The sequence below is a fragment of the Bos mutus genome, chromosome 27 (assembly GCF_027580195.1).
Source record: "Bos mutus isolate GX-2022 chromosome 27, NWIPB_WYAK_1.1, whole genome shotgun sequence".
Classification (NCBI taxonomy): Eukaryota; Metazoa; Chordata; class Mammalia; order Artiodactyla; family Bovidae; genus Bos; species Bos mutus.
The window spans coordinates 10,496,409-10,520,505 of record NC_091643.1 but is presented as its reverse complement, the minus strand read 5'-3'; the positions used below and the strand labels follow the sequence as shown (position 1 = coordinate 10,520,505).

General features: G+C 43.9%; 1 protein-coding gene across 1 annotated transcript in view; it reads left to right on the top strand.

Annotated features, from left to right (window-relative positions):
• The window catches only part of IDO2 (indoleamine 2,3-dioxygenase 2), a 61,569-nt gene that overhangs the window by 14,209 nt on the left and 23,263 nt on the right, over positions 1 to 24,097 (top strand). Inside the window, 5 exon segments of the mRNA XM_005897536.3 lie at positions 4,277 to 4,372; positions 11,260 to 11,379; positions 14,708 to 14,841; positions 18,271 to 18,370; positions 19,780 to 19,897. Of these exon segments, the coding sequence (XP_005897598.2) occupies positions 4,277 to 4,372; positions 11,260 to 11,379; positions 14,708 to 14,841; positions 18,271 to 18,370; positions 19,780 to 19,897 (568 nt within the window).

Below are 24,097 nucleotides of genomic sequence, written 5' to 3'. Positions count from 1 at the left end.
TTTATTTTATTATTGAATATTAAAATAACTATAGAATTTTAGTGCAAAGAATCCAATGTATGTATCTTTAAAAATAACAACAAAAAAGTTTGGTAATGCTCAACCTTGTTAGAATCATAAATAAACTGGCACTCCCATTATATGTTACATATTATATAAATGCAACTATCAATTCATGTAACTTTTCTGTAAGAAAACCAAGAAGTAGCTCTCAACCATTCCACAAGCAAAAATCTTTCACTCAATAAATCCATATTTATAAATTTATCCTGTTAATGAGACAATACCTAAAAATGCACATATAAGAATGACTATTTCAGATTTGTTAATGATAGCCAAAAATTGTAAGCAATTACCAATATTCATTCATAGCACATTAGGATTCTCTGCAGGTGTCTAACACCGAAAGGGATGCTGTGTAGAGAAATACTCATCAGCTCAACCTGCCCCGACACTGTAATTTAAAAAATAATCTGGCAGTCAGAAAGTAATGAACATAATTCAATATTTTATTCAGCTCCTAGAGGAAAAGCCCACAGGAAGGGTGGGTACTTAAAAAAAAGAGTTATTTGTTTATTTAAGTTTTATTTTTGGTTGCTCTGGGTCTTCATTGCTGTGCGTAGGCTTCCTCTAGTTGCGGGGAGTGGGGAACTATCCTTCCTCGAAGGGTGCTGACTTCCTATCATGGTGGCTTCTATTGTTGCGGAACACAGACTCTAGGCACCCGGGCTTCAGCAGTCACAGGGCACCAGCTCAGATGCTCCTCAGCATGTGGAATATTTCCGGATCAGCAATCAAACCCATGCCCCCTGTATTAACAGGTGGATTCTCAACCACTAGACCACCAAGGAAACCCTGGTGGGTACATTTTTAATGGATTGTGAACTAGCTTTAACATCCTTTTTCCCTTCGCTTTTGAGGTCGCCATATCAGTGGTTTTCAATCTTTTGGTTACATTAGTTTCACCTACAGGGCTTGCTAAAACACAGAAGCTGGGTCCCAGCCCTGAGTTTTGGGTTCAATATGTCTGGGGAGAAGCCCTCCAAATTTGCATATCTAACAAGTTTCCACATCATCCCAATGCTGCCGGATGGGGACTGCACTTGGAGAACCCAGAGGTTCTCAAAGCTCACTGTTTTCTTATACTTGCGGTGTGATACCAGAGTCCAAACACTTGAACTGTTTAAAGAATGGAGTGGATGAAAAAGAGGAAGAAGGGTAAGAAGCATCTAGGAGTCTAAGGGGAAAGGAGATATTAAAGAATAGAGGGTGGCTTAGATTGAGGAACACTGGAGTATTTAAAGATTTCCATGTAAGCCCAGAAACATAAATCCTTTGGCTGTGTCACATGGTTTGTGGGATTGTAGTTCCCATATTGGAGAAGGCAATGGCACCCCACTCCAGTATTCTTGCCTGGAAAATCCCATGGATGGAGGAGCCTGGTAGGCTGCAGTCCATAGGGTCGCTAAGAGTCAGACATGACTAAGCGACTTCACTTTCACTTTTCACTTTCCTGAATTGGAGAAGGAAATGGCAACCCACTCCAGTGTTCTTGCCTGGAGAATCCCAGGGACGGGGGATCCTGGTGGGCTGCCCTCTGTGGGGTCGCACAGAGTCGGACACCACTGAAGCGACTTAGCAGCAGCAGTTCCCATATCAGGCATTGAACTCAGGCCACCAATGTGAAAGTACCAAGTCCTAACCACAGGGAATTCCCCAGGGTGCTTTAATTCTCAGAATATGATCCCTTTTCTAGGTACCAAAGAAAGAAAGCCAGAGGTGATGACTTACTTACAGATTTTTCTCAAACCCATTTTAAAAAGACCTCCTGAATACTATGAGTCTCCTTCTGTGATTTCCTTTGAAAATATTATATTCCCTTGTCTCTGTTGCTGCATTCAATTGTTGTTTGTAAAACAGCAGAAAAACGAATTGCCAGTTCAGAGTCAGTTAACTGTAAATCTCTCTGCCCCTGTGAGTGTGAGCATGGTTGACCCTGCCACCACTCTGTAAATCCCCAAACTTGGGTCAGTTATCAGCTTTCTTCAACTCTGCATCACTGCTAGGGGAAATGACCATTATGCTTATAAATGACTTTTACTCTGAGAGACTAGGGGAGTGCAGTGGACTCTACCTTGAGAAACTGAGGGACTGAGTGAAGAATACATGAGGAGAAAATGGTACAATTTCTTCTTTGTGAATACCCATATTGTTGGGGCCCTAGGAAAGTCACCCCTGAATATGCCTCAATCATATTGATTATTTTGTCTTCTGTTCTTTACATTCTTTCTTTCTTTTTTTTTTTTTTTTTGATGTGGACTACTTTTAAAGTCTTTCTTTAATTTTGTTATCATATTGCTTCTGTTTTACGTTTTGACTCTTTGACTACAAAGCTTGTAGAATCTTCATTTCCCAACAAGGGATTGAACCCACACCACCTGCATTGGAAGGCAAAATCCCAACCACTGGGCCAGCAGGGAAATCCTTCATATTGATTATATTGAACTAAAGTTACTAAAGAAACAGTCAGGGTGGGAGTGGGAGGGAGGTTCAAGAGGGAAGGGATATATATATATATATATATACCTATGGCTGATTCATGTTGACATATGGTAGAAACCAACACAATATTATAAAGCAATTATCCTCCAATTAAAAATAAATAAATTAAAAAAAATAAAATAAAAAGGCCATTTAAAAACAGAAAGAAACAGTAAATTCAAACGGAACTTTGACCTTCTTTTCTGTCTCCCTAGAAGCAGGAAATAAATCTCTCCTATGAAAGATGCCCTGCTTGCATGTGGAGACAGGAAGACACCTATATCACCATAGGTAGGGAATGTGAGCCTACCTATGGTGATGCAGCCATAAGCATACATATATCCCCTCTCCTTTGAACCTCCCCCATTCCATCCCACCCCCTAGGTCATCACAGTGTGCCGGGCTGGGCTCCTTGTGTTATATAGAAGCTTCCTACTAGCTTTCTATTTTATGCAGAGTAATGTATACTCTTGCCTGGAAAATCCCATGGACCGAGGAGCCTGGTGGGCTGCAGTCCATGGGGTCGCCAGGAGTCGGACATGACTGAGCGACTTCACTTTGACTTTTCACTTTCATGCATTGGAGGAGGAAATGGCAACCCACTCCAGTGTTCTCGCCTGGAGAATCCCATGGACAGAGGAGCCTGGTGGGCTGCTGTCTATGGGGTCACACAGAGTCGGACACGACTGAAAGCGACTTAGCAGCAGCAGTAGCAGCAGCAATGTATAAATATCAATGTTACTCTCTCAATTCGTCCCACCCACTCCTTCCCCTGCTGTGTCTACAGGTCCATCCTCTGTGTTTCTATTCCTGTCTTGCAAATGGGTTTATCAGTACCACCTTTTTAGATTTCTTATATATGAGTTAATATATGATAGCTCTTTTTCTCTTTCTGACTTACTTCATTCTGTATAACAGGCTCTGGGTTCATCCACCTCACTAATGAATGAGTGACTCACATTTGTTATGAGTCATTTGTCATTAATTTGTCATGTCTCTTAAACTTTAGATTTGAGTAATACGGAATGAACTATAATCCCAAGAACAGATGATTTATCCATCATCTGCTCTGTTTGAAAACATGCCTTCTCATCTTCAAATTGCCAACTAGAAATGTCACTTTCAGACCCTATTACTGGCCCCAACAGTCATGTTTCTATGACCATTTCCCTTTAATCCTCTAGAATAACGCAATTAACCACTCCCTCCTCTCCTAGTTATTAAGCTTACTATGCCATGCTAAGTCACTTTAGTAGTGTCCAACTCTTTGTGACCACATGGACTGCAACCCTCCAGGCTCCTCTGTCCATGGGAATTCTCCAGACAAGAATACTGGAGTGGGTTGCCATGCCTTTCTCCAAGGGATCTTCCCAACCCAGGGATCAAACCCACGTCTCCTGTGGCTCCTGCATTGTAGGCAGATTCTTTACCACTGAGCCCCCGGGGGAGCCCTTTCTTAAGCTTACACACATCCATAATCAAACATATTATACTGCATGGGTTACGTCTGATGACACTTTACTTATCCCTTAGGAGTCACGTGCTCCTAACTGCAAGCACTGCATTTTAGTCACCTGGGTATCTGTAGTGCCTCACATTGGATTCAGTGAATTCTCAGTATTTGTTGAATAGAATTGATCTGAATTCTGCCTTAAGACTGAAATCTGAAAGTAGCAATGAGGCTGCTTCACAAAAAGGTGTAAAATACTGAGACATTTGAATTTTCTGAATGCAGAGAGAACTCCCTGGTCACTATAGTCCTTGGATGGAAATTGCCAACAGACTTCCCCAGTTGATTGAGAGCCGCCAGCTTCGAGCTCAAGTAAACGAGGTACAACATCTTGTGTTCTTCTCCTTGACCCTTTCTCACTACCGTATTTTCATCCTCTCACCACTTTTCTTTCTCAACATTGTAGACATGGGTCAGCTGACCACTGACTATGGTGACTTTATCCACAGAACTAAAATAATCTCACCCTTGGTGATGAGTGGAATAACACTTGCTTCTGGTATGATATGTGTTTCCCTAAAATTTCCAGAGCCTACACAGAAAAATTCCTGGACTATATTATATTAAGCACTCAACAAATATTTGTTCTTTAAATAAAGAAGGCAATCTGGTTGAGAATTGTCAGGAAATTGATGGATAAGATGTAGCTGGGTCAGAATAGGCATGGAATTCTCAGAAGCCCCATGGTTAGGGTTCCTCTCCCTCTGCATGAAGTCACACTGATTTATTGTTGGAGTCCTATAAAAGAATTGAGCCAAGAGACTTTCTCAGTTATACAGCCAGTGTTAGCAGATTCTTCAGAAATCGTTGATAAGCCTTAATCAGGAAGGAATAACAACGAAACTAGGGGACTTACCGGAGAAGGCAATGGCACCCCACTCCAGTACTCTTGCCTGGAAAATCATATGGATGGAGGAGCCTGGTAGGCTGCAGTCCATGGGGTCGCTAAGAGTCGGACATGACTGGGCAACTTCACTTTCACTTTCACTTTCATGCATTGGAGGAGGAAATGGCAACCCGATCCACTGTTCTTGCCTGGAGAATCCCAGGGACGGTGGGGCCTGGTGGGCTGCCATCTATGGGGTCGCACAGAGTCGGACACGACTGAAGCAACTTAGCAGCAGTTAGCAGCAGGGGACTTACAGAGGAATATAGGACTATTTATCTATGATAATAAGTACTAAAAGGTAATTTAACACCTATTTGAACAGCTAACATTTTTTAAAAATCTGGAGATAGCAAACACTGGTGATAATATATGCAAAGAGACTCTCATTCACATTGCTGATGGGAATGCAAAATATTACAGCTACCCTGGAAGAAGGCCTTCAAAATATCACAGCTACCCTGGCAGGTTCTTTAAAAAAAAAAAATGTATAATTTTGTGTTAGGGTATGGCTCTGATGGCTCAGAAAGACCTTTGCCTGCAATGGGGGAGACCGAGGTTTTGTCCCTGGATTGGGAAGAGCCCCTGGAGAAAGGAATAGCTATCCGCTCCCAGTATTCTTGCCTAGAGAATTATATGGACAGAGGAGCCTGGCAGGCTACAGTCCAAGGAGTCTCAAAGAGTCAGACACAACTGAGCGACTAACACTTTCACTTTCACTCATAGCCAATTAACAATGTTATGATAGTTTCCAGTAAACAGGGAAGAGACTTAACCATACACATACGTGTGTCCATTCCCAAACTCCCCTTCCATCCAGGTGGCAGATTCAAATCAAGAATTACCATATGACCCAGCAATCACATTACTAAATATTTACCCAAGTAAACCAAAATTTTGTGTTCATGCAAAAGCTGATGTGTAAGTGATTATCTAAACCAGAAACCACCAAGAGGTCCCTCAACAGGGGAATTTCAAACTGAGTACAAAGGCCTGAACATTGTCGTTCCCAAATTCATACATTGAAACCCTAATCCCCAATGTGATGGTGTTAGGAGGCAGAGCCTTTGAAGGTGATTAGTCAGAGATCTCCTGAGAAAGACTCTTTTTTGTTGTTGTTGTCGTTTTTTTCAGGAGGCAGAGCCTTTGAAGGTGATTAGTCAGAGATCTCCTGAGAAAGACTCTTTTTTGTTGTTGTTGTTGTTTTTTTCCCCTATCTATATAGAAAGAGACTTATTAGGAGGGATTGACTCACATGATTACCTAGGCTGAGAAGTCCCACAATCTGCCACCTGCTAGTTGGAGGAGGCCCAGGAAAGCTGAGAATCCAGGGAGCCAGTGTGCAAGTTCCAGTCTGAGTCTGAAGATCTAAGAACTAGGAGTGCTAATCCTAGGGATCAGGGGAAGTGGCTGTCCCAGCTGAAACAGAGCAACGTCACCCTTTCTCCACTGTTTTGTTCTATTCAGGTCCTAAACAGAGCAGTGATTCCACATGAGCTGGTGAGGTGAGGTTCCTTACTCAGTCCTCATCTCTTCCAGAACCTCTTCCAGAATCTCTCAGAGACACACCCCAAAATGTTTACCAGCCATCTGGGCTTCTCTTAGCCTAGTCAAACTGATGCATCAAATCAACCATCACCCAAGGTAATCAGATCATGAGAGAAGAAGGGGATAGTTATAAATAGGATGAGTGCCCTTATCAAAGTGACCCCAGGGCTCTATGACACTCTGTTGCTGTCATGGGAAGATACAGCAAGAAGACAGCAAGATGGTTCTCAATAGAACCCAATCATGCTGGCACCCTGATCTTGGACTGCCAGCTTCCAAAATCAAAATAATTAAATTTCCGTTGTTCATAAGCCATCTAGCCTGTGGTACTTTGTTACAGCAGTCTGGAAGACACTGAGTTGTCTTCATATGATGAAATGCTATTCAATGGCAAAAATGAATAAGCTATTGGTTTATTCAACAATATGGATAAACTTTATGTACATTTTGCTAAATGAAACATGTCACAACCAAAAGGTTACACATCCTGATTCCATTCATGTGACATTGCAGAGAAGGTGAACACTATAAGGACAGAACACAGGTCAATGGTGATGAGGGACTGAGGAGGAATGATTACTAAAGGAGGATTTTAGGATAACATAACTGTTATCTATGGTGTTCTGGTGGTGGATATGTGATTCTATGCATTTGTGAAACCCATAGAATTGTGTATCACATAGTGAAGTGTCTGCAAGTTTTAAAATATTAACCAGAATGTTGGGAGATGCTGGAATGGAATGCAGACAATAACACCTAGGTGAATCTAGCTGTCCTACAGATGCGTGACATCATTTTAGGGAAGAGGGTAGGGAAAAGGAGGTGACCTAGGTTACTCAGGAAAGTGATGCTGTGACTGGTGCTGGATTAAAAAAGAACATTTGTAATCACTGCGCTCAAGTTGGTGAATTTGTTTTGCAAAGCAGTACAGTTGAACAGTTCTGAAACCGCTGTGCGTGTGTCTGTGTGTGTGTGTGTGTGTACACACACACTAGCTGAGCAAATAAATAAATGAATTGTGGATGATATTTCACTGTCAGAGATGCAAGTTATACATTAGCAAGGGAGGAAAATAAGATCAACCTGTGACACCAGGTTAGAGTTGGAGACATCTGATATGTTTAGCATTTTAGCATCATTTATGTGGGTTCTTTGGAGAAGGAAATGGCAACCCACTCCCGTATTGTTGCCTGGAGAATCCCATGGACAGAGGAACCTGGCAGGCTACAGTCCATGGGGTCGCATGCATCGGACATGACCCAGCGACTAAGCCACCATCACCACGTGGGTTCTTTACCACTAGTGCCACCTGGGACGCCCTTATATACACACACATGCACACTGATACATAGATGGACAAATACATTTGTGTGGATAGACAGTGTATATAATAGGTGTACGGGCTTGCCAGGTAGCTCAGTGGTAAAGAATCTTCCTGTCAAGCAGGAGATGCGAGTTCTATCCCTAGGTAAGGAAATACCCTGGAGAACGAAATGGCAGCCCACTTCAGTATTCTTGCTTGGGAAATCCCATTGACAAAGGAGCTTGGCGGGCTATAGTCCATGGGATTGCAAAAGAGTTGGACATGGTTTAGGGACTAAACAGCAGTGGCAGCATAACAGGTGTACACACACACAACTTGCTGCTTATTCATCCAGTCGTGTCAGACTCTTTGCAACCACATGGACTGTAGCCTGCGAGGCTCCTCTGTCCATTGGATTCTCTAGGCATTAATACTGGAGTGGATTCCTATGCCCTCCTCCAAGGGATCTTCCCGACCCAGGGATGGAACCCAGGTCCATTGGGTTCTTTGCATTGCAGGCAGATTCTTTACCCCTGAGCCACCAGGGCACACCCCCACCCCCATACACATGCACTATTCCCTAACTTTGCCCACTGTGAGGATCTCGAAACAGTGGCATTCCAGTAGCAAAGAGCAAACCCAGTGCCCATTTATTTGAACTCTTTTCCAATCAACGGAAGTAGGGCTCCTTGGAGAAAAAGAGTTGATTATAAATCTTGAGCTAGGAAAAACAGAAGGTGACCCCAGAACATCTTGGAACTTTATTCCTTTACCTTGAGGCTGCAGGATAGGTACCCAGTAGCCACTCATGGCCACTGAGCCTTTGAAATATGACTGGGACAAATTAACATGTCAGATATCCATTGGATTTTGAAGACTTACTATAAAAGGAGAGTGTGAAATATCTCAATATTTTAAATATTGATCACGTGTTAACATTTTGCATATATTAACCTTGATAAAATGTTATTAAAACTAATTCTACTTTAGTGTTTTTTTTTGTTTTGTTTTTTCTTTCCTATTTTCAAAATGTGGCTGATAGAAAATGTAAAATGACACATACGGCTTTCAGATTTCCATCTGGCAGAGCGGACTTCATAGCACAGGGCAGTGGCCAGCAGAACTGAACTGGAACCCTGGCTCAGTCCCTCCTGGTTCTGTAACCTTGGGTGAATATCTTACCCTCGCTGATACTCGGTTCTGGCCTACGGGTCTTGGGAGAAAATGGGATACCAACCTGAGTGAGAAGCTTTTAGCATCAAGGCTTGGACAGTTTAGTAACTGCCTTAGCATAAGTACTGAATAAATAACTGTGGTTGTAATTTTCAGGCTGGTTCTTGTTAAAATGCAATATGTCACTGGTCCCCCCAACCCCGCCTTTCCCCTCTTCCCTCCCTCCCCCGCCCACACCCCTCTAACGCACAGAACTTTCAAGATTGTATCTCAGCCAATTTTTAGGGTGAAATGTGGAATCTGGTACAAAGCAGAAGACAGGGAAAGGCTGCCCCTAGCAGACCACGGAGGACGGAGTCCCATCCCAGGGACAGAAGCCTCTGCGAGGCGGTGGGCGATAGGACCCCTGGTCCCATCCCACTCCTCTCTCAAAGAGATACATGCCATGTCCACAGCCGCCCTTCTGGCGCTTGGGATCCCAGAGAGGGGCACCTGGAAGGATCTAGATCTGACTATGTCTAGAACTAGGGGCAGGATTGGGGGGCACCGAGGAAACCCAGCAGGGATGTGCAGGGAAATTAGAGCTCAGAGGCTGTTGGTGTCAACCGAAAAAGGCAGGACTGGCCAGAACTAAACCAAGAAACTGGTACTGTTTGCATAGGCAGGGCTGTCAGCGATAACATATTTGTGTACAGGGTGATGATTTCAGCAGCAACATGACCTTCACACTTCCCTATGACTCATCTTGAAGAGGAAGCCAGTGGAGAAGTGGAAAGACCCACCCAGGGTCACCTGGAGGGTTAGGACAAGGACTGAACAGCCTTTGGGCTCCCCCAACCACCTCCTAGGAGGGAATTTGTTGGGTGGATTCCTAATTCCGTTGGGCTCCGTTTACCTTTTCATCTGGGAATTACACCGAAAGAGTCACGCCCACAGCAGCTGGGCTGTTACTGGAGTACAATGGTACCCATTAAGCAGAAGGTGTTTGATAAGGCAGGATTGTAAAACTTGCCCTGGGAGACTCCACATTTGATACATGATGTCAGTCTTGGGACTACTTTATTCTGTTTATAGAACACTCCAATCAAGCTGCCACTTCAGTAATGGTGACCAGTGTCCAGGCATTACCATGGGGACAATTTGGGGGCTTGCATGGGATGTAAGTATTGGTATTTCATGAACAACATCATGTGAAAGACCTCTCTTACTGCAGTATCCTAAGATCAGGGCAGAAATGAGTGTGTGAGGATCACCTTAACTAAAAGATAACCTACCAGTTACACCCAAAGGACCCTTCAAACCACAAAACTCCCAAGGCCATTTAGTTCAGTTCAGTTCAGTTCAGTCGCTCAGTCGTGTCCAACTCTTTGCGACCCCATGAATCGCAGCACGCCAGGCCTCCCTGTCTATCACCAACTCCCAGAGTTCACCCAGACTCATGTCCATCAAGTCAGTGATGCCATCCAGCCATCTCATCTTCTGTCGTCCCCTTCTCCTCCTGCCCCCAACCCTCCCAGCGTCAGGGTCTTTTCCAATGAGTCAACTCTTCGCATGGGGTGGCCAAAGTACTGGAGTTTCAGCTTCATATCATTCCTTCCAAAGAAATCCCAGGGCTGATCTCCTTCAGAATGGACTGGTTAGATCTCCTTGCAGTCCAAGGGACTCTCAAGAGTCTTCTCCAACACCACAGTTCAAAAGCATCAATTCTTCGGTGCTCAGCCTTCTTCACAGTCCAACTCTCACATCTATATATGACCACAGGAAAAAACATAGCCTTAACTAGACAGACCTTTGTTGGTAAAGTAACGTCTCTGCTTTTCAATATGCTATCTAGGTTGGTCATAACTTTCCTTCCAAGGAGTAAGCGTCTTTTAATTTCATGGCTGCAGTCACCATCTGCAGTGATTTTGGAGCCCCCAAAAATAAAGTCTGACACTGTTTCCACTCTTTCCCCATCTATTTCCCATGAAGTGATGGGACCGGATGTCATGATCTTCATTTTCTGAATGTTGAGCTTTAAGCCAACTTTTTCACTCTCCTCTTTCACTTTCATCAAGAGGCTTTTGAGTTCCTCTTCACTTTCTGCCATAAGGGCGGTGTCATCTGCATATGTGAGGTTATTGATATTTCTCCCGGCAATCTTGATTCCAGCTTGTGTTTCTTCCAGTCCAGCGTTTCTCATGATGTACTCTGCATAGAAGTTAAATAAGCAGGGTGACAATATACAGCCCTGATGTACTCCTTTTCCTATTTGGAACCAGTTGCAACTGGTAACCTCTGGACATTTCTCCTGAACAGATGCCGCTCTTGAACTGCCAGTTCCTTACAGGTTACCGAGAGTGGCGCCTGGCACGCCTAGTCCTGAGCTTTATCACCATGGGATATGTCTGGCAGGATGGAGAGACGCAGCCCAAAGAGGTAGGGACAAAGGGACTCCTGTCTTGTCATATGGAGGTTCCCTGTACCTGGAGAACACTGTCCACACTGTTTTCCTGGTAAATGTGTCCTTTCGTGTTCTTCCCTTTGGGTCTGAGATGAAGGAAGCACAAAGGCTTCCCAGGTGGGTCAGTGGTAAATAATCTGCCTGCAATACAGGAGAGATGAGGTCAATCCCTGGGTCGGGAGGATCTCCTGGAAAAGGAAATGGCAACCCACTCCAGTATTTTTGCCTGAGAAAGCCCAGGAACAGAGGAGACTGGGGGCCTACAGTCCGTGGGGGTCTCAAAGAGTCAGACATGACTTAGCTATTACCCAAGAGCAGCAGTAAAATGAAGTGCAAAAGGCCCATTTAAATGAAAGACCATTTCTCCCCACCTGGCCAGGCAGTTAATTTTCTTTGGAACTGGAAGCCCTTTCATTTGTTTTGGCATTTTCTTTTTATTTTTCTTTCTGACACTCACCTTCTTCTAGGAATTTTAAACTGTTGCATTTGAAGGCAAGTCATAAGATATTAGGAAACACTGAATGACTTCCGTTTTACAGCATTTTGTGCTCTTACACACATCAGTAACCACAGTGTTCACAACCTGATACACTAAGTATAGCAATGCCGTACCCATTTTACAGACCGCCAAGGACTACAGAAGGTAAATTTCTGGCCCAAGGCTAGGTAGCAAGTTTGTGGAAAAGCCAGGGTCACAACCCAGACCTTCTGATTTCCCTAATGCAGCCTTCATTCCCCAGAGACACACATTACCGTTTATAACACTATGCTTATTTTTTTGATGTTGCTTGTTATCTACCAAATGCTGGTCTGTCTCTTAAAATTTCATGCAAATCTCTTCTGACTCCTTGCATAACTTTTTACAGTTTTTATCTGAATCTCAGAACATGAAGTCTTTGAGTTTCACTTACCTCAGTATAAATTACTATTGGTTTCACTTTTTTATAAATGGACCTTTTACAGAAATCAGGATGTTACCCTTGTTTTGCTTCTCCAAGCTTGAGTGAGCTACCTGTTCTTAATTTGTTTGCCTAGGTTTATTCTACCATTTGTATCTCAAGTAATTAGAGGAGACTCCCAGTGATGAAAGCAAAGCAAAGCGAGATAAGAGCCAGGAAGTAAGCAGAGAGCTGCTGCAGACTGTTTTAATGTCAGGACGTCTAACTTCAGAGTCATGTGTCTGATGTTGGAAAGTTTGAAGTCTAGGCACACATGATGGAACACCCCAATGGATTTTTCCTCCTCTTTCTGTTCTCCAGACCAGCATCCTCAATTGGGGAAGGGATGAAGTAGGTGACAAGGGAGGAAGACACCAGCTTCTGGTGTGTCTATGACCTTCCAGATCACCACTGAGCTCCCTACGCCCATTCCCACATGCAACCTCAAACCATCTCTACTTTCCCTGTATTTTCTCCTTTAACTTTTCTTACTATAGAGACACCTCATTTCTGCACTGTCTGTCCCTCCCTTCTCCTGCCCTCCATCTTTCCCAGCATCAGGGTCTTTTCCAGTGAGTCAGTTCTTCACATCAGGTGGCCAAAGGACTGCTTCAGCTTTAGCATCAGTCCTTCCAATGAATATTCAGGACTGATTTCCTTTAGGATGGCCTGGTTGGATCTCCTTGCAGTCCAAGGGACTCTCAAGAGTCTTCTCCAGCACCACAGTTTGAAAGCGTCTTCAGTGCTCAGCCTTCTTTATGGTCCAACTTTCACACCCATATATGACTACTGAAAAATCATAACTTTGACTATATGGACCTTTGTCTCAGATTTTTAATATGCTGTCTACCCTTGTCATAGCTTTCCTTCCAAGGAGCAAATGTCTTTTTAATTTTGTGGCTGCAGCCACTGCAGTGATTTTGGAGCCCAAGAAAATAAAATCTGTCACTGCTTCCACTTTTTCCCCATCTATTTGCCATGAAGTGATGGGACTGGATGTCATGATCCTAGTTTTATGAATGCTGAGTTTTAAGCCAGCTCTCTTTCATCCTCATCAAGAGGCTCTTTGGCTCCTCTCCACTTTCTATGAATAGATATTTTTACTTTAAGGGGGAAGGAAGTTGGAAGTGGGAAAGAGGAGGCATAAGAATTCTTTTGGATCTATTTAGCTTTGTTGATGGTTAGAGCCCCCCACTCCCATCCCCATGGGTCCTGGTAATTTTTCTGGATATTTGGACAAATAGAGTTCTTTAGAGTGGCCCTCAGATTACTCAGGGATTGAATGGGGACTGTCCTAAGGTGACTTACTTGAAGTTGCTATTGGGTATGATGAAATGTTCTAGTCTTCCCATCCATCTCTCTGAGAAAAGGACACAGGCACACAAACATATACACATATTTGTTCCTAAAACTAAGACTGTACACAAAACACTTGTATGCATTTATCTACATTATGTATCTGGATATATATAAATACATATATATACAGAGAGAGAGGGGGATATTTTCCCACTGCTCATGAACTCAATCCCCACTTACACCTCAACATTTGTTCATGCTCTGCATTGTACAATTTTCAGAGATTATTTTATACTACATATGTACATGCATGTTCCAATTTTGTACTTTTCACATATATTTCAGACCATACTCATAAATAATACATCCACTAGGTTGTTAAAGAATAAATATGAGAGTGAATTGTGTGTTATACTTGTATTAATTATATGGATATATGTTAATTAATTATATACATTAATTACATGGATTAATTATATGGATCACTCATATAATTCCATTTTTATTCTCAGGTTGTTTCTTTACCACACAATTTTTAGGAATTAAAAACAGATTGACATAGTTGCTCAGTCATGTCCAACTCTTTGAGACCCCATGAACTGGGGCTTTGTCAGGCTCCTCTGTCCAGGGGATGCTCTGGGCAAGGATACTGGAGCGAGTTGCCATGCCCTCCTCCAGGGGATCTTCCTGACCCACATCTGGATGGAACCCACATCTCTTATGCCTCCTGCATTGGCAGGTAGGCTCTTTACTGCTAGTACCACCTGGGAAGCTCATACACTATTGATACCATGTATAAAATAGATAACAAATGAGAACCTAGTATATAGCACAGGGAACTCTACTCAGTGCTCTGTGGTGACCTAAAAAAAATCTGAAAAAAAGGGGATGTATGTACACATGTAGCTGATTCACTTTCCTGTACTAACTACACAGGAGCTAATTATACAGAAACTAACACAGCATTGTAAAACAATTATATGCCAATAAAAAGAAAAGAGACAGATTGTGTCCTCCATTGCATTCTTTCTATAATGTGCTAACCGTCTGCATTTATATCCGCAAGATTCTGCCAAGAAACCTTGCCCTGCCCTTTGTTGAGGTCTCCAGGAAACTGGGGCTCCCTCCTATCCTCGTTCACTCGGACTTGGTGCTGGCCAACTGGGCTACTAGGAACCCAGGAGGGTAAGACAGGAGAGGGTGCTTGGGATCTGAACAAATGAAAACTGGATAAGGGAGAGGTTTGTGATTTCTCTTGCTACAGGAGAAGTCCAAACTTTCTCAGCTCTTTTGGATGAGGGATGCTCATATTTATTACCTGGGGCATTCCCTCATGGCTCAGATATTAAAGAATCTGCCTGCAATGTGGAGACCCAGGTTCAATCCCTAGGTCCAGAAGATCCCCTGGAGAAGGAAATGGCCACCCACTCCCCTATTCTAGCCTAGGAAATTCCATAAACAGAGAAGCCTGGCATGCTACAATCCATGTGGTCACAAGGAGTCAGACATGACTGAGTGACTAACACACTTGTGGTGCCAAAGAAGGGGTGAACTTAAACACAAGTTCAAAATTCATAGTTCACAGGAGTTTCCTCTCAACCCACTCTGAACACACTGGGACAGGTTGTTACAAAGATATAAAAGGAACAAGATAAATTTTCTGGATGGCCACAGTCTCAGTGTTTTGAGTCTGATATGTATATTGAGATTTGGCTCACTCTGTTACACCAAGACCTGTAGGGAAGAAAACTTTGCCCTTCTTCACATCTAGGCTCCTTGGCTAGTCTAATCATCAAACTGACACAAGACAGATGAACAGAGGGGGCTTCCCAGATGGTGCTGGCGGTAAAGAACCTGCCTGCCCAAGCAGAAGACGTAAGAGATGCGAATTCAGTCCCCTGGGTCGGGAAGATCCCCTGGAGGAGGGCATGGCAACCCACTCCAGTATTCTTGCCTGGAGAATCCCATGGGCAGAGGAGCCTGGTTGGCTATGGTCCATAGGGTTACAAACAGAGAGACATGCCTGAAGCGACTTAGCACTCATGTACGCACAGATGAACAGAGGAAAAACAAATTTAATTTGCACATGTTGGAACTCCATAAAAATATGAAGCTGAAGATGTGACTGAAGCGGGCAGCTTTTATACCTTCTAGACAAGGAAGCAGTACATTTGTAAAAACTTGACAAGACACTGGGGTTTAGGCTTGGGGTAGCTAATTAGGGGAGAGGTGGCAAGGCTTGTTTCTACAAGCTCCACTGCCCTGACTCCTTGTCTCTGGTGATAAGACTATCTCTCTACCTCCTGGTACAGGGAGGACGCCCTTCACCTGGAAGATTTACTTCCTCCTTTCAGGGGCACAAAGAGGTCAGCGTGTCCTTTTGGCATCTGCTGTTTCTCAAGTACCTTTAATTGAAAATAATCCACCAAAGTGGTGTATTTGGGATGGTGCATTCTGCTGCCCTCGGGTCCACAGTCTAGTCGCAGCCCCTGACATCCAAACTGTGTGTGTGTGTGTGTGTGTGTCTGCGGTTCATTTGCTCACAAATGCACAAGACTTGTGTACACATGACCCTGGAAGGCATATCAAGTTTGCAAACTGATTTGTTCCTTTCTTTTCTTTTTCTTTTCTCAATCACTGAACTTGGACTAGACCCCTGGAAATCAGGTAAGCTATCAGAAACCCTTCACTCACTTTAGTTCAGTTCAGTCACTCAGTTGTATCTGACTCTTTGAGACCCCAGACTCACTTTAGGATTTTCCTAACTGTAAAAACTTACAATAAAATAAACACACAAAAAAGAAAGCATCCCATATTGCATGTATAATATGTAAATTATAGAAATGCACACACAAAAAAGACTAGAACATATGCCTCAAATCAACAGCCCAAATGTTAACAATAGTTGTCTCTGCTATGTGTAAATTAAGGAATTAATTTTCTTTGCTACATTTTTCAGTTTGTACATTTAAAAAAAAGTAAAAGGCAATGCAAGAAGAGAAAACAAACAAACTACTCCTCACCACCCCTTAAACACCAAAGCTTCACCAGTTCTCTAATTCTTTGTGATTTTTTTCAAGTCTAATGATCTAGTGGTAAAGAACCCGCCTGCAATGCAGCAATGCAGAAGTAAGAGACATGGGTTTGATCCCTGGGCCAGGAAGATACCCTGTAGGAGCGCATGGCAACCCACTCCATTACTCTTGCCTGGAGAATCCCACAGACAGAGGAGACTGGCAGGCTACAGTCCATGGGGTTGCACAGAGTCGGACACAACTGAACCAACTTAGCACACATGCACGCGAAATCTGAAAAAGATCTCTGGTCTCACCATAACTTCTATGAAAGGACAAAGGGCAGGTTGTGGCTGCTACAGCTACAGAATCCCTTTGAAATATTACAGAGACTGGAGCTTGCAGGACAAGTCTGGTTGAGACATTTTTAAACTCCTCTTTCACTAGAGAGCACAGTTAACCTCTAAGTTGACATTGCCTCTCTAATCAACAAACCTCAGCTCAATAAGGGGTTCAGCATAAAAGCTTTAGCTCGGAAGATGGAGAGATGAAGGGTGAAGACCCCATTTTGCACAGAAATGTGACTCTGCTGAAACTATGGGGGTCCCTGACTTAGTTTTCTTTTGTGTTTTTCATTTCTTCTTGTTTTTAAAATGTTAGAGGCAGACGTGATTTATGGAATGAAGTTTGCATGCTTCATAGACTGGATCCAGCTCTGGGGTATTTGAATCCATGTGATAATAGGTCATTTAAGAATGATCATCTAACTAATACAATTATGTAAAGTTTAAAAATAAAATAAAATTTTAAAAAATGATCATCTATTAGTCTTCAGCTTTCACTACTATAATACAGAATTTGGTGGGGGATGGGGCGGGGGGGAGACTGATTAGAGAGAGTCCCAGCCTGAGTTATGAAACAGCTCTCAGTTTCATAACAGGTCCAGTGACTAAGCAACTGGATGAACTTGGGCAAGTGAGTTTGCTTCTTTGGGCCATATTTTTCTGTCTGTAGAAAAGGGGTGTGGAGTTAGCCATGGCCTGGGCCTTCCAGGTGGCTCAGATGGTAAAGAATCTGCCTGCAGTGTGGCAGACACAGGTACAGTTCAGTCCCTGGATTGGGAAGATCCCCTGGAGAAGGGCACGGCAACCCAATCCAGTATTCTTGCCTGGGAAATCCCATGGACAGTGGAGCCTGGTAGGCCACAGTTCATGGAGTCCCAAAGATTCGGACATGACAGAGCAACTATCATTTTATGCTTCCTGGAGCTCTATGACTCTGTGTTCCTAACAGGAAGGGTGTGTGAAAAATCAGCCCTACTCATCCACTTGTGCTTTAGTGGTTTCCTGAGGTGGAAGTGATGGTCTGGGACCATCAAGGCTGTGCCAGACTTTGGGAGCTCAGCTCAGGTGAACTTGGGCTGCAGCAGATGTTTCCCTTTCCTTCCTGAATGTTGCTGAAGAGCTGTTTGTCCTCAGTCATCTTGCAGAGCTGAGAAGGTTAGCTGCTGGTTCCACCTTGGACTAGCAGTTACCTGACTCAAGGCCACTGCTGGGCCCTGCATACTCACTGTGCCCAAACCTCTCTAACCACATGGTCATCTGTCCCTCCCAAGGAACTTGGACACCATCATCTCATTCCCTGGGGGAGAAAGCCTGCGTGGTTTTATACTGGTGACTGTTCTGGTGGAGAAAGCAGCTGTGCCTGGGATTAAGGTATCTTTCCACCCAAAGCACTTTTTTTTTTCCTAAATGAGAAATCTGTCTGAGCTTTCCTTCCCACCCAGACCCTTTCCCTGCAGTGACTGAATCAATATAGACTCCTGTTTTGGTTAGTTAAGCAAAGAGATATACGTTCTAGCTCCCTTTCCTCAACTACCATAAAGCTTAGAATTGACCACTTGCCCATCAACAAACAAACATTGTTCTAGGCAATGGGAGATCTGGGGGAATAAGAAAGACATTGCTCTGGCCTCCAACTGAGGCTCAGGATCCAGTGGGGGAAGGTGAGCTGATATAGGGTGTAATGAGAAAAAGAATGCTGAGTTTCATGTAAAGACATCTAAAATCTAATTCAGACTCAACAGGTTGGGCAAAACTCCCCACGGGAAATAACAGATCTGAAAGTTAATCCCTGAGTAATGTAGACAGAGAGACAGAGATGGAGAGACAGAGGCTGATCTCTGGCAGAAGGAGACGCCATACAAAGGCTCTGAGTTCAAATGAACCATCCTTGAGAACCAACCAAGACCTACTGTATAGCATAGGGAACTAGACACACATGTATGTATGGTTGAATCCCTTCGCTGTCCACCTGAAACTATCACAACATTGTTAATTAGCTATACCGTCAATATAAAATGAAAAGTTAAAAAAATTAAAAAAAAAACTAGCTAAACTAAAAATGTATCATCCTTGAGGTCACCTAGCCCTTTGGGGTTTTAAACTTGAATCCCTTTAAGGATCAGGCAGGTCCCAAGAAGGTCAGATGTCCACAGAGCATCCATGTCTTGCCTAGAGATGTTGGAGTTAGATTTCTGTTTTCACCACCTTCCCTGATAAGCATATTTTGGGTGCCTTCTGTGTCAAGAGTGGGGTGACCAGATTGGGCTACCATTATTACTGCTCCCTCCTTCACTGTAAAACTGTGTGGTCACTTTACTCCTCATCCATGTGTTTATTCTGTGTGTTTATTATGGAAACAAAATAAAATACTGGTAAGGGGTTCAGACAAAGTGGAGGCTGCTAATGAAGGGGGCTCTGGAGCTGAGGGCTCCACAGATTCTGATTTTCTGTAAGACAGAGTTGAGGAGTGAAGGTGTCCCAATTCAAGGCATAGAAGTAGGAAGGATGCTCATGTGTGATAACTCCAGAAGAAGGAAGGAGGGAAATTAGGGAGGGAGGCCCTTGAGAGGGACAAGAAGGAGCAGCCAGTGGAAAGATCCAGAAAGACCTAACCAGGTCCATCCAGCTGGTGACCAGAGAGACTGTCCTGTCAGGAGGATCTCACGGCCAATCCAGTGAGGAGCGCTCCCCAGGGGAGCAGGCAGAGGGCTGCCCTTCCTGGACTCCCCACCTCAGTGGACCGTAAGTGAATGCACTGAGGGACTGAATCTTGTCTCCAGGCCCTGGTTCAGGCCGTGAATGCCATCTTGCAGTCCAGCCCAGACTCCTTGCTTCAAGCCCTGCAGCGACTGAGGGTCTCCATCCAGGACATCACCGGAGCCTTGGGACAAATGCACGGTACATGCTTCTGATGCCTGAGGGCTCTCCTGGTGGGAAAAAGGGCCTGAAGGCTGGGCAGAATCCAGGGGATGGTGCTGCTGTGTTAGCCTGGTTTTAAGGTAACTGCTGTTCAGACTATTGGAAAATGAGCTCTCGGTTGGCAGGGATATTTTCATGCTTTTGCCCTCCTTTCCATTTACTTGCAATTAGGGTGATTTCCTATTTTCGGCCATTGCGTTTCTGTGTGTTGAGGTCTCACGTGAAGCTTGGGAAGAGGGGAGGGGCACACATATGGCTTATACCCGCTTTATCCAGCAATGACCCTGGTCCCAGAGAACATGACTGATCTTGGCTTCTTCAGTTCTTTTCTGTGGCCAGCGAAGGGATAGGTTGTCCTAGGAGTGGCCACTTAAAGGTCACACCCTTCGCCAACTGCTTAAGTATTATTCTGGTGATCACATCACTTGGCAATTTCTGGGCAGCTACTCAACTTCCTCTCTCAGGAAAAACTCCAAAACTGAAATGGAAAAGGGCCTGATCTTTTTAATAAAGGAAAAGGAGCTGAACACCTGTTATTTCTGCAAAACAAAATAGATTCTAGTAAAAGAGAGTGTTTATAGGAAATGGAGCAGGAGGGAAGGAGCTGGAAACTGGATGGAGCTCAGTTTTATCCTTTCATTAAAAGGATAGATTGTCATTGCAGACTCTGCAAAATTCATCTGATTACATACTCTTTCATTCAAAGGCCTCTTTTTACATGTCAGAGTCACATCTCCCCATTTCCCTGAATTTTAATGTAATTTTTTTTTAAGTTGGAAAAAGAAATTTTATTTATTTTCATTTTTTTAACTTTACAATATTGTATTGGTTTTGCCATTTTAATTTTAAAGCCCTCCCAATCACGAGTAGGTCTCTTGCCAAACCAGCTCTCCCAGCTTAGTGAGATGGATTTTAGTTTTGCCAAGGTGCCCAGAGTGTGTTACTCAGGATGTCAGGACCACTAGAGAGACGTTGCAGGTGTCCAGATCACATGAATGAGCAGAAGTGAGTGGTTCAGAAGGTCATGGGAGGCCCTCCACCCTGTCATAGGTATGTCCCGGCAAGGTGGCCTTAGCCCTGTCTGGCTCTCACACATTTCCCTAGTTCTCATTCTCCAAGTCACTTCTACAGCCTGGGCCAACCTTTAGCTTTCTTCCTTATACCCTGCAGGAGGTCTGATGGCCTGGGAAGGTGATGGGATGATTTCTCTTGTGTCACCCCAAGGCAAATTTGCCCACACAGACATCCTATACAGGTGTCTACTATAAAAAGTGACTACTAGTCACTGCAGTAAGAGACATGACCGTCTCTGCCTGCAACTTTCAAAAGCAACCCCAACAGCATCTTCCACCCTCTATGCTCCTTAACCATGTGGCCTGAATTCTCCTCTCATCAAAGGGTGAAGCCTGTGTGACGTATGTGGGCTTGTGACATGCCTGTGACCAGTAGAACTCAGCAGAAGTGGCACAGCATGACTTCCCAGGCAGGTTGAGAACATCTGATGCAGCTGCCACGCTGTGCTCTGAGTCACAATGAGAAAAGTCAACTGGGGTCACCAGGGCATCAAAAAGGATGTCAGACCACACAGACAGGCCAAGTGTAGGGGCCCCATTGGGCACTTGGCACAGGGGTGAATAAGCCCCTGGGAGAGTCTTAAGTTCCCACTGCCCAGGCACCTTCAGTTCCATCTCCTCAGCTGAGGATCCAAGCACTGTGAAGCAGATAGCCATCTCTGCTGAGTCTGGCCCTGATTCCTGCCCTGCAGGGCCGTGCTCACAATACAATGGTTATTCTATGCTACTGAATCTGAGTGGTTTGTTACTTAACCATGGTAACCAGAAAAGTGACATTATAAAAATGATAGATAATAGAAAGTTCAAGGTGTAAGGAATCACATGAATGTTTTAGTCATTGGTTGAATTTCTTTGGTAGTTGAATTTCGTCTGCCTGATAAATAGAGCTCAGCTTCACTGCTTTCCTCCCCTAAATGGAGCTTTCCAAGATTCCTTCTTTCTGAGCTCAGCTTTAGCACGAATTGTTTCTTCCTTTTCCCCACAAAGTCCTCCTTTCCAGGAATTTTCTGATCTGGAGTCATGCCTGAAGGAGTGCCCAAGGCAGAGGAGGAGGCAGGGCCAAGGCAGAGCCTCTTTGCTCTAGGGCTGCAGTTGACATAAGAGAACCACCCTGCAGTGAACTTTGTCACATAATCTCAGTCCAGCTCACACAGGATTTCCACTTGACAGTTTTACCCAGTTCTCACTGCTGACTGGAAATCAAACCCAGATAATTCTATTCCCATAGCCTGACTCACCCCAAAACAGAAGTCCATCACCACGTCACACACGGGGACCTTCACACTGCACACCTGCAGGACCCGGGTTCAGCTCTCCTGTTTTGGTGGTAAGCAAGCAAATCAACCAGGTCAGAGCTTTGGGCTCCATTGGAAGGCTAAGCTGTGCTAGGATTTCCAGGCATCCAAAATATGAGTAAGTCTGGATTTCAAGCCTGTGTGATTATTAAGGGCCCTTGTTCTCTGAGTTTATTTTCTCAGAAAAGCTGAGGGATAATTATTCTCTCTGAAAAGCCGTGAAAACTGTTGCCTTGTATTTTCTTCTGACGCAACACCATTTCTGGCTTACCCTTTGTCAACTACAAATTGGCACTTACCAAGAGCATTGCCAAAGAGTGAACAAAAAAGGCATTTGCCATCTGCCTCTATGGAGACTGAACCCCATGCTGCTACAGCTATCGACCTTCAACAACCCCAAAGGGAGTTCAGGGTGGAGTGAGGCACTCTGTGCTCCAGGGAATCTGGTGAGACAGGTCTTTAGATAGTTGGATGTTTTTAGGAACAGATTTTATGATCTAAATCCTTGTATCTCCTCATATCTAGCTCAGTTCAGTTCAGTTCAGTCGCTCAGTCGTGTCCGACTCTTTGTGACCCCATGAATCGCAGCACACCAGGCCTCCCTGTCCATCACCAACTCCCGGAGTTCACTCAGACTCACGTCCATCAAGTCGGTGATGCCATCCAGCCATCTCATCCTCTGTCATCCCCTTCTCCTCCTGCCCCCAATCCCTCCCAGCACCAGAGTCTTTTCCAATGAGTCAACTCTTCGCATGAGGTGGCCAAAGTACTGGAGTTTCAGCTTTAGCATCATTCCTTCCAAAGAAATCCCAGGGCTGATCTCCTTCAGAATGGACTGGTTGGATCTCCTTGCAGTCCAAGGGACTCTCAAGAGTGTTCTCCAACACCATAGTTCAAAAGCATCAATTCTTTGGTGCTCAGCCTTCTTCACAGTCCAACTCTCACATCCATACATGACCACTGGAAAAACCATAGCCTTGACTAGATGGACCTTTGTTGACAAAGCAATGTCTCTGCTTTTCAATATGCTATCTAGGTTGGTCATAACATATTCTCTCTCATATCTAGAGAAGCACTAAATCCCTTCATGGTGACATCAGATCCTCATGACTAACAAAAAACCTTTTGTAAAATGGGTGCTTCATGGCATTGAACTCCCCCTTCACTGAAACCTTATATATTGACTTTCCCCCACTGCCACTTTGGAGCAGTCTCTCAGGTATCTGAGGTACTGCCTCCCTGTCTGCAGTCCTCATTTTGCCCCAAATAAAACTTAACTCACAACTCTCTAGTTGTATATATATATTTTTTTGGTCGACACCTTAGTAGCTGTAGGGATTGTTCTTTTATTAGTGATGAGGGGTCAAAATGTTTGCTTCTGACAGTTTGGTAAGTGTGAATGCCCTTCACATTATTGATTACTTCTGATTACTTCACTTAGTTTTGTCTAAGATATTTTCCTTCTTAACTTCTGAACTTATTTTTTTAATTTTTATACTTTAAAAATTTACTTATTTTTTAAATTAGAGGATAATTGCCTTAGAGTGTGTTATGTTGGTTTCTGCTGTACAACACCACCAATCATTCATAATTATTTATATATAGATATGGGCTTCCCCGGTGGCTTAGCCATAGAGAATCCACCTGCAATGCAGGAGATGCGGGTTCAAACCCTGGGTCAGAAAGATTCCCTGGAGGAGAAAATGGTAAACCACTACAGTATTCTTGCCTGGAAAATCCCACAGCTACAGTCCATAGGGTTGCAAAAGAGTCAGGCATGACTTAGCGACTAAACAACAACAGTGTGCGGG